General features: G+C 36.1%; 1 protein-coding gene and 1 pseudogene across 1 annotated transcript; one reads left to right on the top strand and one right to left on the bottom strand.

The window, feature by feature from the left end:
* The first annotated feature begins 10091 nt into the window (after window positions 1-10091).
* LOC115953162 lies at window positions 10092-11908 on the top strand (annotated as a pseudogene).
* Window positions 11909-12638: 730 nt separating this feature from the next.
* LOC115953582 (cytochrome P450 81E8-like) lies at window positions 12639-14818 on the bottom strand. Its single transcript, XM_031071317.1, has 2 exons — window positions 13889-14818; window positions 12639-13351 (listed from the first exon to the last, which is right to left on the bottom strand). Exons 1-2 carry the CDS (start codon window positions 14780-14782, stop codon window positions 12725-12727), a joined length of 1521 nt encoding a protein of 506 aa, XP_030927177.1. The 5' UTR covers window positions 14783-14818; the 3' UTR covers window positions 12639-12724.
* Window positions 14819-18400: the final 3582 nt, after the last annotated feature.

An 18400-nucleotide genomic window follows, 5' to 3' on the forward strand; every position in this document is an offset into this window, starting at 1 on the left:
CCAAAATTGTGGACTTTTGCAACATGCATCATCTATTTATACTCATACAATGTTTAAAAGATTTGAGTTAGAAATTACTTCTACCTTGGGGGTCACACACAAAGATGTTAATTCTGATGGAGAGTCTTTCACCTATGAAATCATTGAAGGAGGTGGTCGAAGGGTTCATGTTGTCTATTTTAACTCCTTAAATAATGAATCACGTGTAGCAGTAAAATGTTTGAAACATTGGGGTTACTATGTCGACATGCTTTGCGAATACTTATTGTGAAAAATGTAATAGAGCTTCCTGATCAGTATATTTTGAAACGATGGACAAAAAATGCAAAGAAAGATAATGTTGTATGTGATCATACAAAATCAGTGGATGCAAATGATGAGTTGTTAGTGACATCACGCCGTAATGAATTAATGCACTCAGTTTATGAATTTTTCACAAGAAGTGCAGCAACAACTCAGCATATTGAAATGTGCAAAAGAAAAATTAGAGAGATGATAGAATTTGTTGAGAAAGATATGGAGATGTTAAGTGGGGCAAGAGATGATGGTGAAAAAGAAAATAGTTTTGTGGATAATAACATCTCTGGTGATGTTGAGAAGACTAATTGCTCACTTAATAATTTGCCTATATTAGATCTCCCATGTGTGCGATCAAAAGGAGTCACAAATGCGAGAATGAAAAGCAACATGGAGAAGCGTAAAAGGAAGGCATTAAAAGATATTACAAGATCAAGTAACTCTTTTTCTTTTTAAATTTTAAATGTTAGTTCAATGATTTAATTATTTATTTGTTGTGAATAATGCCCAATATTTCCTCTCTTTTTTTAGAAGAATTGCCCAAGAGAGGACTTCCAGCAAACTCTGCCCAAGAGAGGACTTCCAACAAACTATGCCAGCTGATGCACCCATCTAATGTACCCATGGATGAGAACTACAATAATCAAGTATGATCTAAGCCCTTTGCATCCTCTTTTTATTTATTTTTAAATGATCATACATTTTAATCTCTTATAGTAGTTCATAGATATTTCATTCTCTGGGCATGCCAATGACTAGTAGTTCAAACCATTTTCAACTATCAAATCAGGTACAAGTAAAAAATAAAATAAAATGATATATGCACTAGTATTTCATTTTTATAAATATCTACCATTTGATGTTGAGAACATATGAATGTAGATCCCTTTTTCTTATTGGAGTGGTGCTTCTCCAAATGTTAGCTTAACAAGCATGCTTCAAAGTAACAATTGCTTAAATCATTTAAGTCAGGTAAATATACTTGCTATTTTTATTCCTCATTAGTTATGTTTATTTATTTGTATCAATAGTTATCACTTTGTTACTAATAATTGAAAATGTCTATATCTAATTTTGCAGAATTCTTTCTTAAATGGTTTTACGCAACTAAATCCAAGACAAAAGTGATTTGACTTGAAAGATTTTTGATGAGTATTCAATTCAAAAGATTCTTGACAAGTATGCAACTAACAAGTATAGATCGATGATGAGAGGAGTGAAAGCTGTAGGAAATGTTATTTTTGTATATTGAAGGCAATGAAAATAGGCTGATTTTTAGGATATGTTAGAATACATTCCTTTTTGTATATTTTCTTTTGTTATGCCTTCTCATCCTCTAGACAAAAATTGTATTATTCAACACTGTTCTTCATCCAATTGAATATAACTAATATAAATGAAAAGTATTTTCATTTCAGCAGTGATCAGCTTCTGCAGCATCATAATCTAAACTTGGCACTGTGTCTAACTTTATTGACCATTCTGCACACATCTGGAAACCTGATTTAATCCGTTCCCTATACCCTCATACTATTAGTGCTAAAATTCTTAAAACCCCCATCTCCAAGGTAGGTGCTAGCCAAGACAAATTGTTGTGGAAACATTCCAAGTTTGGTAAGTACCAAATGGAAAAAGCCTACACCAGCACTCTTAGTATGGAGGCTAGTCTAACTATTCAATCTTTGATTTGCAGGTATCAGGTGGCTTTCAACAACCAAAACACTTCTTAACACCAGCCTACAAGGCAGAAAAACACCCAACAAGGATTAGGTGATACCTGGCAAATGATCATTAAGATAGCAAGTGCAAGGTTAAGGAGGAGCAAAAGGAAGTGGTCAACTTTGCAGATGATCATTAAGATAGCAGATGATCATTAAGCTTGATGATAGTTAAGCTTGTTGCAGCCATGCCCTTAATGCTAGGAAAGAATCTTAGTGCTCTTCAAAGCACCTAGTAGAAGATACAAGTAACAACTTTAAATCCTTTCCCTTAGCTTATTTATATTTTCCTTTCTTCACTATTTCTAAGATAAAATGAATTTCTTTCCTGCAGAGTCCTTGAGGAGTACCATGCTACTTTTGTGGAAACAGTGCCTTTCAAGTCAATTGCAACATTCACTATTTTCCAAACAATTTATTTGCTTACATGCCTTTCAAGTTGAAAGTTCAAATATGTGTATAAACACCCTTGAACGTTTAGACCCCAATTTACAAATTAACCAATTCAAGTTTTATGTCAAACAACTAGTGTGCGGAAAATGAACATAAGCTATAATATAGAATTGGATAAACTATCTAAGCCAAATTAAAATCATAACCCATAGCAGATAATAAAAAGACAAAGATAAAAAGGAAGAAAGATGCAAACACAAAGACAATACGCGATGTGTTATCGAAGAGGAAACCGAAGCCCTCGGCGTAAAACCTCTCCACCGCCCTCCAAGCGGTAAACAATCCACTAGAAAATGTAGTTGGGATACAAGGATAGCAATAGACCCTCCAAGCCTAATCTACCCAGTGCACCTAAGCCCTCCAAGCTTCTTGCTCCAACGAGGTTGCGCCGAACTTTTTTCTTTTCTAACTTCCCGGATTCCGCTACTAGACCATAGCATCAACCAATGTAGATTGGTTCCTTCCTAACTGCTTCCCAGCAAACCAAACAACCCTCTCACAGTGATGAATATGGTGAGAACAAGGTTTTGGTAAAATGCCTCTTAAGAATTTGACAATGGAGAGGAAGAGAGTTGAGGAATTTGAAGAGACTCTAATGTATAGATTGTTGGTGAATCAATCTTATTTTTTTTTAGGGTTTCTCTCTCAAAATTCTCTCTGGAAACTCTCTTACATTTGTGGGTATAAGGGGTATTTATACTGGAGTGAGAGAGGAATGTGAAACGTCAGGTTTTACAAAACAGGGGTGGCTCGCGGCTTGGCCTCGCGACTTGACTGAGTCGCGAGATCCAGTTGCGAGATAACTGTATGCCCAGTTATCTTGTTTTGTCCTGTAGTGCACCAGCTAGAATGACTGTTCACCTTCTAGCACGCTTGGCACGTGTGCTGCGTTTGGCGGCTTGAATTCGCGAGTCACCCGCAAGAGCAAGCCGCGAGTCTCTGTATTCTTGCACACTCTTGAGCAATCAACACTCTATCTCACTCACTACCCTTACATCAAACCCACCTAAATACAGGGTTACTAAATGCTGAAATACAAGCAAATTTGGCACGGAATAAAACCAATAAAATGGTTGATTAAATTCAACCTTACACAAGTCAATTGCAACCTAGCAATTGTATAACTTTTGTGTATATCTCCCTTTGAATGGTATCAAAAAAGATGGAGTCACTCTTATTTTTTTTTGAAGAGTTCATCCATCAAAACAGCCACCCACAAGCTTGAAAACCACCCAAACACAAGTTCCCCCCCTTATTGTCCTGTGTCAAACTAAAATTGAGATTTTGATACCCTAATCTCATCCTTAACAAGTTTCAACCCCTCTTTAAGGAGAATTTATGTTTATTTTTTATTTCTCCCTCTTCAAGGAGAATTTATCTTAGTTTGCTAGTTGGTTCCTTCTCAAGGAAAAGAAAAAAAAAAAGGTTTGCTAATTTATTCATGGTCAGGAATTTGATGGGAGTGAAATGGTGTTTTAGTAGGTGCCTTATGTGCATGGCGGATGGTATTTGTAAGATGGAGTCATTGCAACATGAAATAAAATTTCTGGAAATTGATTTTTTGAACAACCGCCATGGAAATTCCTGTCCAGTTATTATGACATTTTTAGTTTCGAAATGTTCCTATTGTGTAGATTTATCCATGTACTCTAAAAATGTGATATTGAGAAATTGGATGATTTCTTATTGGAGTGGACTTTACAAGTCTTTGATGCTTGTAATGAAGCTGGTGTGAAACTGTAATGTACTTATGTTTTTGCTTACATGCTTGTATGAGAGAGACTTTAATTTTAATTTGATATATTTATATCTTCTATATTACTTGTAGCTTCTATCTGTTACCCAATGTTTTAATTGCATGCAAGTATCTCTTTCTTCTTTGCCCATTCACTAGGGCGTGTTGGCACGGAACCACTCTAGCTATCCATTCTTCAGATTTCTCTGACCTGTCTGTTCAACATTGGCTGCAACAAATCATTTCTAGACATGAATTGGAAAATTTGGACTCTATGTCTTATTTACAGGATGTTTTCATTACCCTTTGGGCTATTTGGAACCATCGAAACAGAGTAGTGCATCAAGGAATCATCCCTAATCCAATGGAAGTTATTCTAATTGCTCAAAACTTTTCTTGCAGGTATAAGGCCTCTCTCTCAACCTATCAGACCCCGAGAAGAAGAGATAGCAGCTGTTCCAACGCTTGGCAGCAACCTGCAGCCAGGAACTGGAATCTAATCATCAAAATTGCAGCAGCTAGAAAGAGGAGGCATTTTAGATATGGTATTGTATATGAAGCTCTAACTTTGCAGGGAGATAAGGTGTTTTTTGAAGTTGCAAGTACCTCTGCTACAACTTCCACTGGAGCTCTTTTGGAGGCTGTTATTGAAGCTGGTTTGGTAGCTAAAGCTCAAGGTTTTCCAAATGTTTTGTTCCTCAGTGATAGCAAAAAACTTATGCAGACAGTTAAGAAGAAATGTGCCATAGATTGGATGGACAGCACTAGGCTCGCGGACTACTGCTTCCTGAATCAGAATGGCTTGTTTTGTGATCTTTTTTGGGTTCCTCATGTTGTTGTGAAGGATATTTGGTCTGTAGCTAAAGTGGCAACACGTTTGCCAATTCACTATTGCTATCAGTTTCTAGTTGGTTCTTTGTAATGCTACTGTAACTTTTGTTTTCTCCCTTCAGTGGTATGGGAAAAAATTGCATGCAAGTAGCATGTGATCTGTATGCCCTTTTTTTTATTTCCAAGTTTATGCAGCTATGCAATTTCTGTGAATGCACTAACTAAAAGAAATAGTACATTAATTATATTAGGGACGGCTGGATCTTGCTCACTGCTGGAAGAAAATAGGCACGGTTCAATTTGTTTTCTTTGCTCAAAGATGTGGTTATTTTAATATACATATGATCCTGTTATTAGATATTGTGTGTGACCCGGTTTTGGGAGGGAAATGATGTTTTCGAATTCTTTCTTCCATGTCCCTTTTTAAAGATGAATCAGCACCTTAATTGGGAACAAGCTCTAACTCAACAACAAGCTGCCCAAGAATTGAGAAATTTTATTGCCAAAATGAACAAAATTTACAAAGAGATTCAAACACCAAAAACAGAGCAATACAATCCAGCTTATTTATGTAACAAAATCCATGTTAACTAACTAATTTACTACCCAATGATTAACAACCCTGCTCTAACTGCCTAATTAACTAACTTCCCCTGACCATCCCAACCAATTGCTCAACTTTTTGGTACATGCTGAAGCAGCAGCCCATGCACCTCACAGCAGCAGCCCGTGCACCCCTCAACGCACATAACTATGCATCACCCAACACACCTTAATGCACACCATTGCCTTCAAAGCCACTGATACAATCTTTCTTCAAAACTTTGGGACATCAATTTCGCAGCATCAACAACAACATTCAAATTCCCATAAAAAAAAAATATATATGTATGCCTTTATCTCATAAACCACCTCCCCGTTGAGATCGAATGGGGGCATGAGTCTTAAAACCAAAACCCAAAATTCCCATGACCACCAAAACCGATCGGAGCTTGTGGGCTTTGGGTCCTATCTTTGCTTCTCGGCAAAGATGCTGCTGGTTGAGAGAGACTTCGACCTTATTGGGATGAAGGTAGACCTTGTCGCGAAAGAGAAGAATGATGCCGGCTTCGTCGAGAACTTGAACGAACGCGGCGGATCTAGCGACGCCCATGCTCTCGCACGCTTCCACGTTCACCAATCTCATCAGCCTCCTCGCCTCCGCCAAAGACATCGCACTATTTTTATCTTCATATTTATCATTATTGTTGTCGTTGCTGTCGCTGTTGTAGTAGCCACGGCTTGAATTTCAATTTCATACGAAAAGGGATGGGGATTTCTTCTCTAGAGAATTGGGCAAATAGGGCTAGAGGGAGAGAAAAAGAAAGAGGCGTGTTTGATTTTGGCTTTCCGGCTGGGTAAGTTTTGTTTTTGTTTTAACCATGGTTTGGTTTTGTTAACCAGAGTTAAAGGACATGGGTTGCTGCTGATGTGGACCTGAATCAGAAAAATGGCCACATGGCACTTATTAATTGGTTGGTAGGAGCAGGGAGGACCACTGATGGAACCAAAAATTTCTCATTACTAACTTGGCCAATTTTGAAGGTTCCATAGGTGCGGTAGCTGGCCTGGTCGTGACTCATGAATGGTGAGCCTGCCGAGTTACAAGAGGCGACTCAGTGACTCATGGTCAGTTGTTGGTCACAGTCCACGGACTCAGGCGAGAGCGAGAGATACTGAGATAAAGCATCTGAGAGAGTTGAGCGGCCGAGAGTGGAAAAATGCTATTTATACTAGGCAGAAATCAGCAACCCTAACTCAAAACAACGCCGCTTTTGAAATATATATTTTTTAATTACTAAGTGAAATGAATCGTTTTGTCAACAAAACACAAAACACCTACAGAACGAAACAATATTGCCATATCGGTCGGTTCGGTAACCAACTCGGTTTGGAGTTGTAGTTTCAATGGCAGCACTGCACCGACGTTAGAACGGAATTCTTCATCTGATCACCGGCCTCGGCTCAGTTGGTCGGTGACAGAGGCGGTACGGTTGGATCAGCGTCGGTTAGTTGGGTCGGCTTCGGTATCACTTTGCTCGCCCTTGATCAACACCGTCAATCTTTGATCTCTCCATGGAGGAAGAAAGGGGAAAAAAAGGAAAAAAAAAAAAGAAAAAGAAAGGGAGAAGAGCTAAAGATGAAAAATGAATGTAATGTGTTCGTGCTATAGTGCTACAGGAGGAAGATGAGAGTAAATATTATTTAATTGAATAGATAAATAAAATGGTAATATTTTGGTATAGCTTTGAGCTACAGTGCATAGCCAAAGATGGCTGTGTACTGTAGCTCAAGAGCTAAAAATTTTAGATATGCCTCCACCAATGTAGCCCCAATTTTTAAGTTTGTGGGGCTAAAAATAACAATTTAGTTTTTTAGCACCACCACTACTAAGAGCATTCACAGCTGGGCTTGCAAATGCCATATGTAAGCATATTTTAGCATTAAGGCATTAAAAGTGAGCAACATCCAGACTTGCAAAATCTTATAGTTGCAAAAAAATTTGCAATTGTGCTACACTGCGCTCCTAAATGTATGATTGCACTCTAGCACAATTGTAAATGAAAATATTATATTTTATTGATTTCACTTTTTTTTTCCTCTCATTTAGTCATTCTGACTTCCTCTCTCTTTCACAGCTCCGCACTCCTCACTCCTCATTGCCTCTCTCACATCTTTTTCTCTTGTTCAAAGCTTGCACCGAAGCTGGGTTTTGGATTCTCTCATTCAAAGCTTGCACTGAAATTGGGTTTTGGATTTTGGATTTGGGATCGGCGTGGATCGACGGAGATTAGAGATCGTGGTGGCATGGGTTTGGATCGGTGGGCTGGGATTGGTTGATGGTGGGTTTGGATCGGTTGACCAATGGGTTTGAATTGGTGGATCTATTGATCAGTGGGTGGATTAGTAAACACAAACACCATTCGGCCATAGCCAACAAAAATCCTTCCTTGAAAACCCAAACCCAAATCTCTAAAGACATTGACAAAAAGGAGAGAGCTTTGAACAAAAAAAATAAAGAAAACAAAGAGATAAAAAGTGAGAGAGAGAGAGAGAAAGAGAGAGAACCCAGAAGAGTTGCTATGATGTGTGCTATATGTGTGGCTTTGTAGGTAGCTCTGATGGTGATTTTTTTTAAATGAGTTTGTTGGGATATGTGGAGTTTTGGCTTGGTTTGAATTGATGCTTTGATGGTTTTTTTTTGTTGTTGTTGTTCTAATGTGGTTTTAGTGGCGTGGTGGCTATGTTTTTATTTATTTTTATCTGTTGTGGCCGGTGCTAGAGGTTGAGGGAGAAAGAGAGGAAAAGGAAGAGAAAAAGAGAAATAGTAAAAAAAAGGAATAAAAAAGAATATTTAAATAAAATGGGAAAAAAAAAATAGAGTTTTGGGATGTTGGGTGTATTGTAAAATGGTATGTTATAATTGATAAAGTAGTTTTTTGAGATAGTAAAATAGAATAGGATGACATTTGTCATTATGAATGCTCTAATGCTAAAATCAACTTTCAAAAGGCACAAATAAACAATTAATAAATGCCAGTTTTATAGTACTATATACAAACACTAAAACAGTGCAATACATTGCTGCATCCCAAAGTAGAATTTTGCCTTTATTTATTTTTTTCCTAAGGAGATAATGCAATTAAAAAGCAACATTTTGGTGCTAACCAAACAAAGACTAAATCATTTTGATGCAATTAAACAAAGCATGTAAAAACTTGAACATGTTTTTTTTTTTTTTTTGCCTTGCACTTAAATTCTAGAGAATTAAAGAAAGTATTGAGATAAGGGTAAGGCTAAAAATTTGAACTTTGTTTCATTTTACTACCCTTTCTAGGCAATCAAACAAAGCGTTAAGCATGAAATTTACATACCCTTGAATTAATTGAAAAACTTTTTTTAATGAAAACAATGGAAAGAAAGTAGTTGATCAGAATCAGTAGCAGTTACCAAAGCAAAGAAGAGATGAGTTACTGTGGTGACCGCAAATGCAAACACAAAGGCAGCGGCCACTAACAGCTGAAATGCATCATATGTATGTATGTATGTCTTTGGATCCACTCTTCTATTGTGCCCTGAAGCTTCATGCTTTAGACTTCATAGTTTATGAGCTAATGAAACTCACCGTTTAAGCACCATAAGGAGACTGTGAGAGAGTTAGTGAATGTCCAATTTGGCCCACTACCCATAGGTCGGTTTTGCCAAAATCTCAAATGGTTTTTTTTTTTTTTGCCAAATCAGTCATATAAACGACGTTGTTTAAAAGAAAGCAAAAGCACTGCTGCCAGCTTCCAAAACGATGTAGTTTTGCCTAAAATCAAAGCACAAAACACAAAACATTCCCAATTCAACTTATTCCCAAAATCCTTAAAAACATTTTCACCAAAAACACACACTCAGAGTTCCTTTGAAACATCTTCATTTTGTAGGGCAATTTCTCAAAATATAAAACAATACGTCAACACACGAACGTATCACCTAACAACCTAAATTAACAAAATGTGTGGTTTTGTAAATTGAACTAGCCCTTGTTTGGGAGGAGGGAATGGAATAAAATGGAAATGAATAAAAAAGAATAATTTTACAATATTCTTCCCTTTCCTTGTTTGAGATTTTTAATGGAGGGAATGGAAAGTCCATTTCCTTGTTTGGGAGTTTGAGTGGCAGGAAATGGAATAGGTAGAAGGGAATACTCATTCTTTTTTTTTTTTTTAAACCCCAAATTTTCATTCCCCCGAAATTGGGAAGAATGGGAGGGAATGAAATTAGATTTAATAAACTTTTTACTAAAACTTTCAAAATACCCCTATATATTCAACCCTTTATTTTAAAATAGGGATCTAATAATTTTTTTTTTCATAAAATGAATCCATTCCATTCCCTCTATGTTAATCCCAAACAAGATTGCTTACATTCCATTCATTTTCATTTTTTTTTTCCATTTCTTTATTTTAAAATATCCAATCAAGGTTACTTAATTCTATTTCATTCCATTATTTTCCATTTTGACTCAAAATATTGATTCTATTCTCTTAAATGATTTGATTGTTGAGAAGGTACTGCTGGAATTGAAGGAGCCAACTAATGCAAAACGGGGTCTGGCTTTTTTCCATTGGTTAGCACAAAGGAAAAAGTTTGAACATGGGAATTGGTCTTACTATATCACAATTCATATTTTGGTTCAAGCATGACTGCTTATGGATGCTCGAGCATTGCTTGAATCAGTTTTGAAAAAAAATGTAGGGAGCCCTTTGAGATTTTTCAGTTGTGGATTCTCTACTTTGAAGTTACACGATTATTGTTTCAACTCCATTTGTGTTTGATTTGTTAGTACAGGCAAATGCTAAACTCAGGATGTTTGAGATTGCTTTTGAAGTCTGTTGCTCTAGGAAGAACGTGGCTTCTCTTCAAGCCTTATAAGTTTCAATACTTTGATTCATGTTGTTCAAAAATCTGATCAAGTCCCTCTAGTTTGGAAGATTTATGAGCATATGATTCAAAAAAAGAAAATATCCAAATGAGGTAACAATCCAAACCATGATAAGTGCATTGTGCAAGGAAGGGCATTTGCAGAAATATGTCAACATATTGGACCGGATCCATGGTAAGAGATGCTCTCCTTCAGTGATTGTTAATACCAGTTTGATCTTAAATATTTTAGAGAAAAGAAGAATTGAAGAGAATGTTGCAAGAGTATGGTTCTTGATACAACTGCTTATTCACTAATTGTTCATGCTAAAGTAAAGCTTGGGAATTTGGAGTCAGTGTGGAAAGTGAATTCCATTCCATTCCATTATTTTCCATTTTGACTCAAAATTTTGGGACATTTTGACTCAAAATTTTGATTATGTTCTCTTAAATGATTTGATTGTTAAGAAGGTACTGTTGGAATTGAAGGAGCCAACTAATGCAAAACGGGCTTTGACTTTTTTCCATTGGTCAGCACAAAGGAAAAAGTTTGAACATGGGAATTGGTTTTACTATATCACAATTCATATTTTGGTTAAAGCATGATTGCTTATGGATGCTCGAGCATTGCTTGAATCAGTTTTTAAAAAAAATGTAGGGAGCCCTTTGAGATTTTTCAGTTGTGGATTCTCTACTTTGAAGTTACACGATTATTGTTTCAACTCCATTTGTGTTTGATTTGTTAGTACAGGCTTATGCTAAACTCAGGATGTTTGAGATTGCTTTTTAAGTCTGCTGGTACTAGGAAGAAAGTGGCTTCTCTTTAAGCCTTATAAGTTTCGATACTTTGATTCATGTTGTTCAAAAATCTAATCAAGTCCCTCTAGTTTGGAAGATTTATGAGCATATGATTCAAAAAAGAACATATCCAAATGAGGTAACAATCCAAACCATGATAAGTGCATTGTGCAAGGAAGGGCATTTGCAGAAATATGTCAACATATTGGACCGGATCCATGGTAAGAGATGCTCTCCTTCAGTGATTGTTAATACTAGTTTGATCTTAAAGATTTTAGAGGAGGGAAGAATGAAGATTGTATGGTATTATTAAAGAGAATGTTACAAGAGTATGATTCTTGATACAACTGCTTATTCACTAATTGTTCATGCGAAAGTAAAGCTTGGGAACTTGGAGTCAGCGTGGAAAGCATATAAAGAAATGCTTAATAGAGGTTTACAAGCAAATCCTTATATCTATACTTCGTTTATAGGAGTACATTGTAAAAAGGGAAGAATAGTAGAAGCACATTGCTTAACCCACTTATTCATTTGTGATTATTTTCGTCATTGGGCTTGGTACACCTCATTTCATGTGTATCGGTTACAGTCTTGTATATATGGAGCAAGGCTTTCTGTAATAACATAGTTTTTCTCCTTTTTTTACACTTAGTAGTCACACAATCTCTTCATGAGAGAGAGAGAGAGAGAGAGAGAGAGAGAGAGAGAGATGAGAGAGAGAGAGAGAGAGAGAGAGAGAGAGAGAGAAGAGAGAGAGAGAGAAGAGAGAGAGAGAGAGAGAGAGAGAGAGAGAGAGAGCTTAACAAAAAAAAAAAAAAAAAAGGGATAGAAGAGAAGACAAACCCCACACATAAAAGTTGACTGGAATAAGCTTGATTGATTGTTTTCTTCTTCTTCACCATTGTCTTTCCCTTTAAAAAAATTATTTCTCATTTATTTGCTTTTGGTAATATTGTTTTAAATAAGGAAGGATGTAACTTAATTTAATATTCAAGTAAAGTCAATTTAAGATGCAAATCATATTATATATATATATATATATATTATCTGAAAATATTTCTCAAATTTCTAGACATTCATTTTAAATAAACAAGTGTTTTTTTTTTTTTTTTAGTTAACTTTCAAATTTTAGACGACTTGATTTATTTATATCCTATACCAAATATCCTAATTTAACATAAGAATTTGGAAATGAAAAGTAAAATTATCCAAATCCTTTCTTATTCCTTAAACACATATATAAATCACTATCCAATACAAGCCAAAAAATACAACACCACACCCAAAAAAAAAAAAAAAAAACCAAAAAAGGATACAACTTTATATGGATACAATAATTCAATTTTCAAATTGAATATGTAATTGTTTATTTTAGTTTATTAAATGATTAAAATTATATGTGAATAACTAAGCAAGTCTCTAAAAAGTAACTCAAGGAGATCGTTCAAACATCATCCATCGACTTAGAAAGAAACTTATGCATGATTGGGCGTGCTTTGCACATGGCCTCCAATGGCATGGATTTAGGCATAGTGATCCCGCTGCCTTCATTTATGTCAACTTCTTTTGTAGTAACCCTTTTCCACTCAAAACTTTGAATCAACGAACCTAAAGTTAGGCTCACTGTACGTTGGGCGAGGCCTGCCCCAGGACAAGCCCTCCTCCCAATCCCAAATGGCATTAGCTTATGTCCTTCAACCTCACCATTTTCAAACCTCTCAGGCTTAAAACTAGTTGCATCATCCCATACCTTAGGATCTCTATGTATGGCCCATGCATTGACCAATAACATTGTGCCACTTGGTACATCATATCCTTCAATGGTGCAATCAGCGGAGGACATATGAGGTACTAACAATGGTGTTGCTGGATACAATCGAAGGGTTTCTGAGATAATATTTTGAAGGAAGGGTAATTTGGAAACATCTGATTCCTCAATCAATTTCTCTTCTCCAATTTGACTATCTATCTCATCTCTAGCTTTTTTCAATATATTAGGATGATTCAGTAGATTAGTCATTGCCCACTCTAATGTAACTGCTGATGTATCAGTCCCAGCCAATAACAATACCTGTGCATTATACATGAGGTGTTTAGAATAGAACAATAATATATTAAATAAAAACAATTTGTTTATATGTTATGGGACATTTAACGATGATGATATGTATGTAACTAGTTTTTATTTGATAAACTGTATGTAACTAGTTAGTCTAATGTTATTGTGGATTTTTTTTGGGACTAAGGGTCTGTTTGAGATTCGCTTATTTTTCTAAAACTAAATTTTTTTTTTGTTAAAAGTAGTGTAAATAAAGGTAAAAGTTAGCTGAAATAGTACAATGAGAGTCATAAATAGTGCTAAAAAGTATAATGGGGCCCATAATAATAGAAAAATAAGCTGAATAATAATACAAATTGACTTTTTAATTTGGAGCCAAACTAATCCTAAGAATGTCACTTTTTCGCACTAGATAGCAATTCCGATGAAGCTACTAAAGAAAAATAAAATAGAAAATTGCATGACTGCTTTTTAAGATGCAAGAATCAAACAAAACCTTGATTTCCTAGTTTTCTCAATGAGAGATGAAGCACTATTGGGTGCACTTACCAATATAAGCCCCTTGATGAGTTGGTCTGTGTAGTAGTTTGGCTGCGATTTTTGCAAAGAAAGCAAATGGTCGATCATAGTGTTACCCTCTTCCTCCTTACGCCTTTGCTCATCAACAAGTGCTTGCAAGATCTCATCCGTCCTCTTGGAGAGACTCTTCAACTTCTTCTCCAAACCTCCATAATCCATCCACCGCAAGATGGGTACAAACTCCGCTGGATTTGATGCCCCTCCTAACCTTGTTGACTCTTTTAATATCCGCCTAAACTGTCTCGCTTCTTCCTCGTCCTTCACGTCCTCACCGTACCTGTAGTACCGTTTCCCTGCCACCATTCTCATTATGGTATTAAATGTCATCTCCGAGAGCATTGATTGTAGCTCCACCTTGGCGAAACCGTGGCAAGAATTGCGTGATAGGTTTCGTAGCAAGTGCTTCATCTCGTCCCTTCGGATGCCTAAGAACTTGTTGAGGCGATTGCTTGAGAAGATTTCAAGGGTACTAATGCGGCGGAGGTTGCGCCAGTGATCGCCATATGAGGATTGTGATAAGGTGGTGTTGTTGTAGGCAATGTGCTTGCCTAATAGGAGGGGAGGACGGTCGGCTAATGCTATGTCATTCTTTGTGAAGCATTCTTCAACTGCTGATGGGGATGACACAATGACCACAAGTTGTGAACCAAATTTGAGTGAGAATATTTGACCATATTTTTGTGAGAGGGCATGGAAAGTACGGTGGAGTGGTTTTTTAATGATATGGAGATGGCCTATAATTGGAAGAGAAGGTGGGCTAGGTGGGAGGTGTTTTGGTCGAGTAGTTCTTGTTTTGACGATGAGCTTGATAGCAACAAGAAATATGAGAAGAGTGAGAGACAAATATAGTAAGATGGCTACCATGTCTACTTTTTATGATACTTTGATACAGAAACGATTTCTGATGCTCTGTGATTGAAGATGCATGCACGTACGTGGTCACTACATATTTATAGGGACTAGCTACTAGCTAGTTAGTGTTAGAATATCATCACTGTACACCACATATTGAAGATCACGTTTCACGTTTTGGAGTTTGGACGGTTGTTTCACGTTTCACGTTTCACATATTGAAGTCATGTTTTTTGTAGTGCCAGGGCCTCACTTTACTGACTGCTTACGGTCTCACCCAAGATTTATTTCTTTTCTCTCATTTCATTTGCGTCACTGTGTACGTAATTGCATAGTTCGTTAAAAAAAAAGAGTACGTAACTGCATTTGGCTTTGCATGCATGTTTATATATACCTATGGAAAATGCTAGGGACATAAAAAATCTCATAATTATTGTCACAATTAATTTATCAAATAATAAGTTGTGAATGATGGACGTCAAATGGTGGGTCTACATCTCCACCACTCATAACTCACCACATGACGAGTTGTGGCAAAAGTTATGAAATTTTTTGTATCTCTAGAATTGCCCTATATATATATATATAATGTTTGGATAAGGGGCAATAAAGAAATAGGAGATAGAGTTTTAATTAGGAGTGTTCATCAAACCGCATAAATCGCACAAAAATCACCCGTAAAATGACATAATTATACTGCACCGCAAGTAACAGTGTATCGCACCACATGGTGCAGTGCGGTTTGTGGTTTTATAATAAAAAAACCGCACAAACCGCATCGTATCGCACCCTCTTTATATATTAATATATTTATTTATTTTTAATATTAAATATATTATTAATAGTTTAATAACCCTAATTTTCCAAAAAAAAAAAAAATTAGTATGATAACCCTAGCAAGTGTTGACTAGAAAAGTTAACCAAAATAAAGAAAAACTAGCTCAGTTATTTAAAACTTGGCCCAAAAAAAAAGGAAAAATTAGTTTTGGGCTGCGTAGTAAAAACCTAAAATTTGAAAAATATATTGATTTCAAACCGCATCATATACATAGCACTATATATGTGACTGCAAAAATGAGGTGTGGTGCGGTTATGATTTTAGTTAAATTTTAAACCGCACCACACTGCACCATATCACACATGTGACCGCAAAAATAAGGTGCGGTGCAGTTATGGTTTTAGTTAAATTGCACCGCAAAGTGCAGTGCTAAAAATGACCCAAAACCACACTGCACCGCACTGCGAACACTCCTAGTTTAAAAGAAATGACACCATTTAAAAGAAAGAAAAAGCACTACTGCCAGCTTCCAAAACGGTGTAGTTTTGCCTAAAATCAAAGCACAAAACACAACATTCCCAATTCAACTCATTCCCAAAATCCTTAAAAAAAAATTTCACCAAAAAGGCACTCTGAGAGTTCCTTTGAAACATCTTCATTTTGTAGGGCAATTTCTCAAAACATAAAAGAATAACTCAACACATGAACGTATCACCTAACAACCTAAATTACCAAAATGTGTGGTTTTGTAAACTGAACTAGCCCTTGTTTGGGAGGATAGAATGGAATAAAATGGAAATGAATAAAAAGAATAAGTTTAGAATATTCTCCCCTTTCCTTTTTTTGGGAGTTTTAATGGAGGGAATGTAAAGTCCATTTCTTTGTTTGGGAGTTTAATTGGGAAGGAATGAAATAGGTAGGAAGGAACACTCATTCCTCTCTATTTCCTTAAAATCTCAAATTTTTATTTTCCCAAAATTGGGAGGAATAGGAGGGAATGAAATTAGATTTAATGAATTTTTTTACTAAAACTTCCAAAATACCCCTATATATTCAACCCTTAATTTTAAAGTAGGGGTTTAATAAAAATATTGTCATAAAATGATTTCATTTCATTCCTTTTATGTTACTCTAAAACAAGATTACTTATATTCCATTCATTTTCATTCATTTCCATTCCTTTATTTTAAAACATCCAATTAAGGTTACTTAGACCTCGTTTGGGAGGAGGGAATGTAATGGAATGGAAAGGAATGAAAAGAATAATTTTAGAATATTTTTCCATTCCCATGTTTGGGAGTTTTAATGGAGGAAATGAAATATTTATTCCCTTACTTGGGAGTTTAAGTGGGAGGGAATGAAATGGGTAGGAGGGAATACTCATTCCTCTCTATTCCCTTAAAACCTCAAATTTTTATTCACCTCATTATTGAGAGGAATGAGAGGGAATGAAATTAGATTTAATAATTTTTTTACTAAAACTCCCAAAATACCCCTATATATTCAATCCTTTATTTTAAAATAGGGGTCTAATAGTAATATTGTCATAAAATGATTCCATTCCATTCCCTCCATGTTACTCCCAAACAAGATTACTTACATTCCATTCATTTTCATTCATTTCCATTCCTTTATTTTAAAACATTCAATCAAGGTTACTTAATTCCATTCCATTCCATTCTTTTCCATTCGTTTCCCTTACTTAAATACATTCCATTCCCTTATGGTCATTCCATTCCATTCCCTTATGAACTCCCAAATGAAGCCTTAATTCCATTCGATTCCATTATTTTCCATTCTGACTCAAAATTTTGATTCTATTCTCTTAAATGATTTGATTGTTGAGAAGGTACTGCTGGAATAGAAGGAGCCAACTAATGCAAAACAGGCTTTGGCTTTTTCCATTGGTCAGCACAAAGGAAAAATTTTGAACATGGGAATTGGTCCTATTGTATCACAATTCATATTTTGGTTCAATCATGACTGCTTATGGATGCTCGAGCATTGCTTGAATCAGTTTTGAAAAAAAATGTAGGAAGCCCTTTGAGATTTCAGTTGTGGATTCTCTACTTTGAAGTTACAAGATTATTGTTTCAACTCCATTTGTGTTTGATTTGTTAGTACAGGCTTATGCTAAACTCAGATGTTTGAGATTGCTTTTGAAGTCTGCTGCTACTAGGAAGAACATGCTTCTCTTCAAGCCTTATAAGTTTCAATACTTTGATTCATGTTGTTCAAAAATCTTATCAAGTCCCTCTAGTTTGGAAGATTTATGAGCATATGTTGTCTTTCCCTTAAATTTTTTTTTTCTCATTTATCTGCTTTTGGTAATATTGTTTTAAATAAGGAAAGATGTAACTGAATTTAATTCAAGTAAAATCAATTTAAGATGCAAATCATATTTGTAAGGACGCGATTCGTGACGGACCGTAACAGTGTCAGGTTCGCACGTGAAAAGGCCCCTAACAATATCATTTGTAGAGCGTGGGTTTGAAAGGCTAGGCCCTGGTTGACAGGCGGTGGGTTTTCGCGGTATTCGTGCGAGCTTAAGTTTCCCTACACCCCTGGAGTCTTTCTCCTGGAGGTGGGCTGGGAGGCTCTGGTTTCTGGCCATTTTTCCCAACCCCCCTTTTAGGTTACTTCTTTTTCCTTTTATATTCGCCTGCGTTCATTGTCCTTCGTCCACGTATAGGGTCAATCTTTCCAAAATTGATACTTGTCCCATCAGCCTATCCCCCAAAGTCGTTGGGGATGGTGGTAAAAGCCAAAGAATGCGGCTCTGTCAGGTTCAGAGCATTAAATGGCAATAACAGCAGCTTTCCCTGGATATTTTAGATCTTTTGTCCTGGTTT

This window comes from Quercus lobata, chromosome 7 (assembly GCF_001633185.2).
Source record: "Quercus lobata isolate SW786 chromosome 7, ValleyOak3.0 Primary Assembly, whole genome shotgun sequence".
Classification (NCBI taxonomy): domain Eukaryota; kingdom Viridiplantae; phylum Streptophyta; class Magnoliopsida; order Fagales; family Fagaceae; genus Quercus; species Quercus lobata.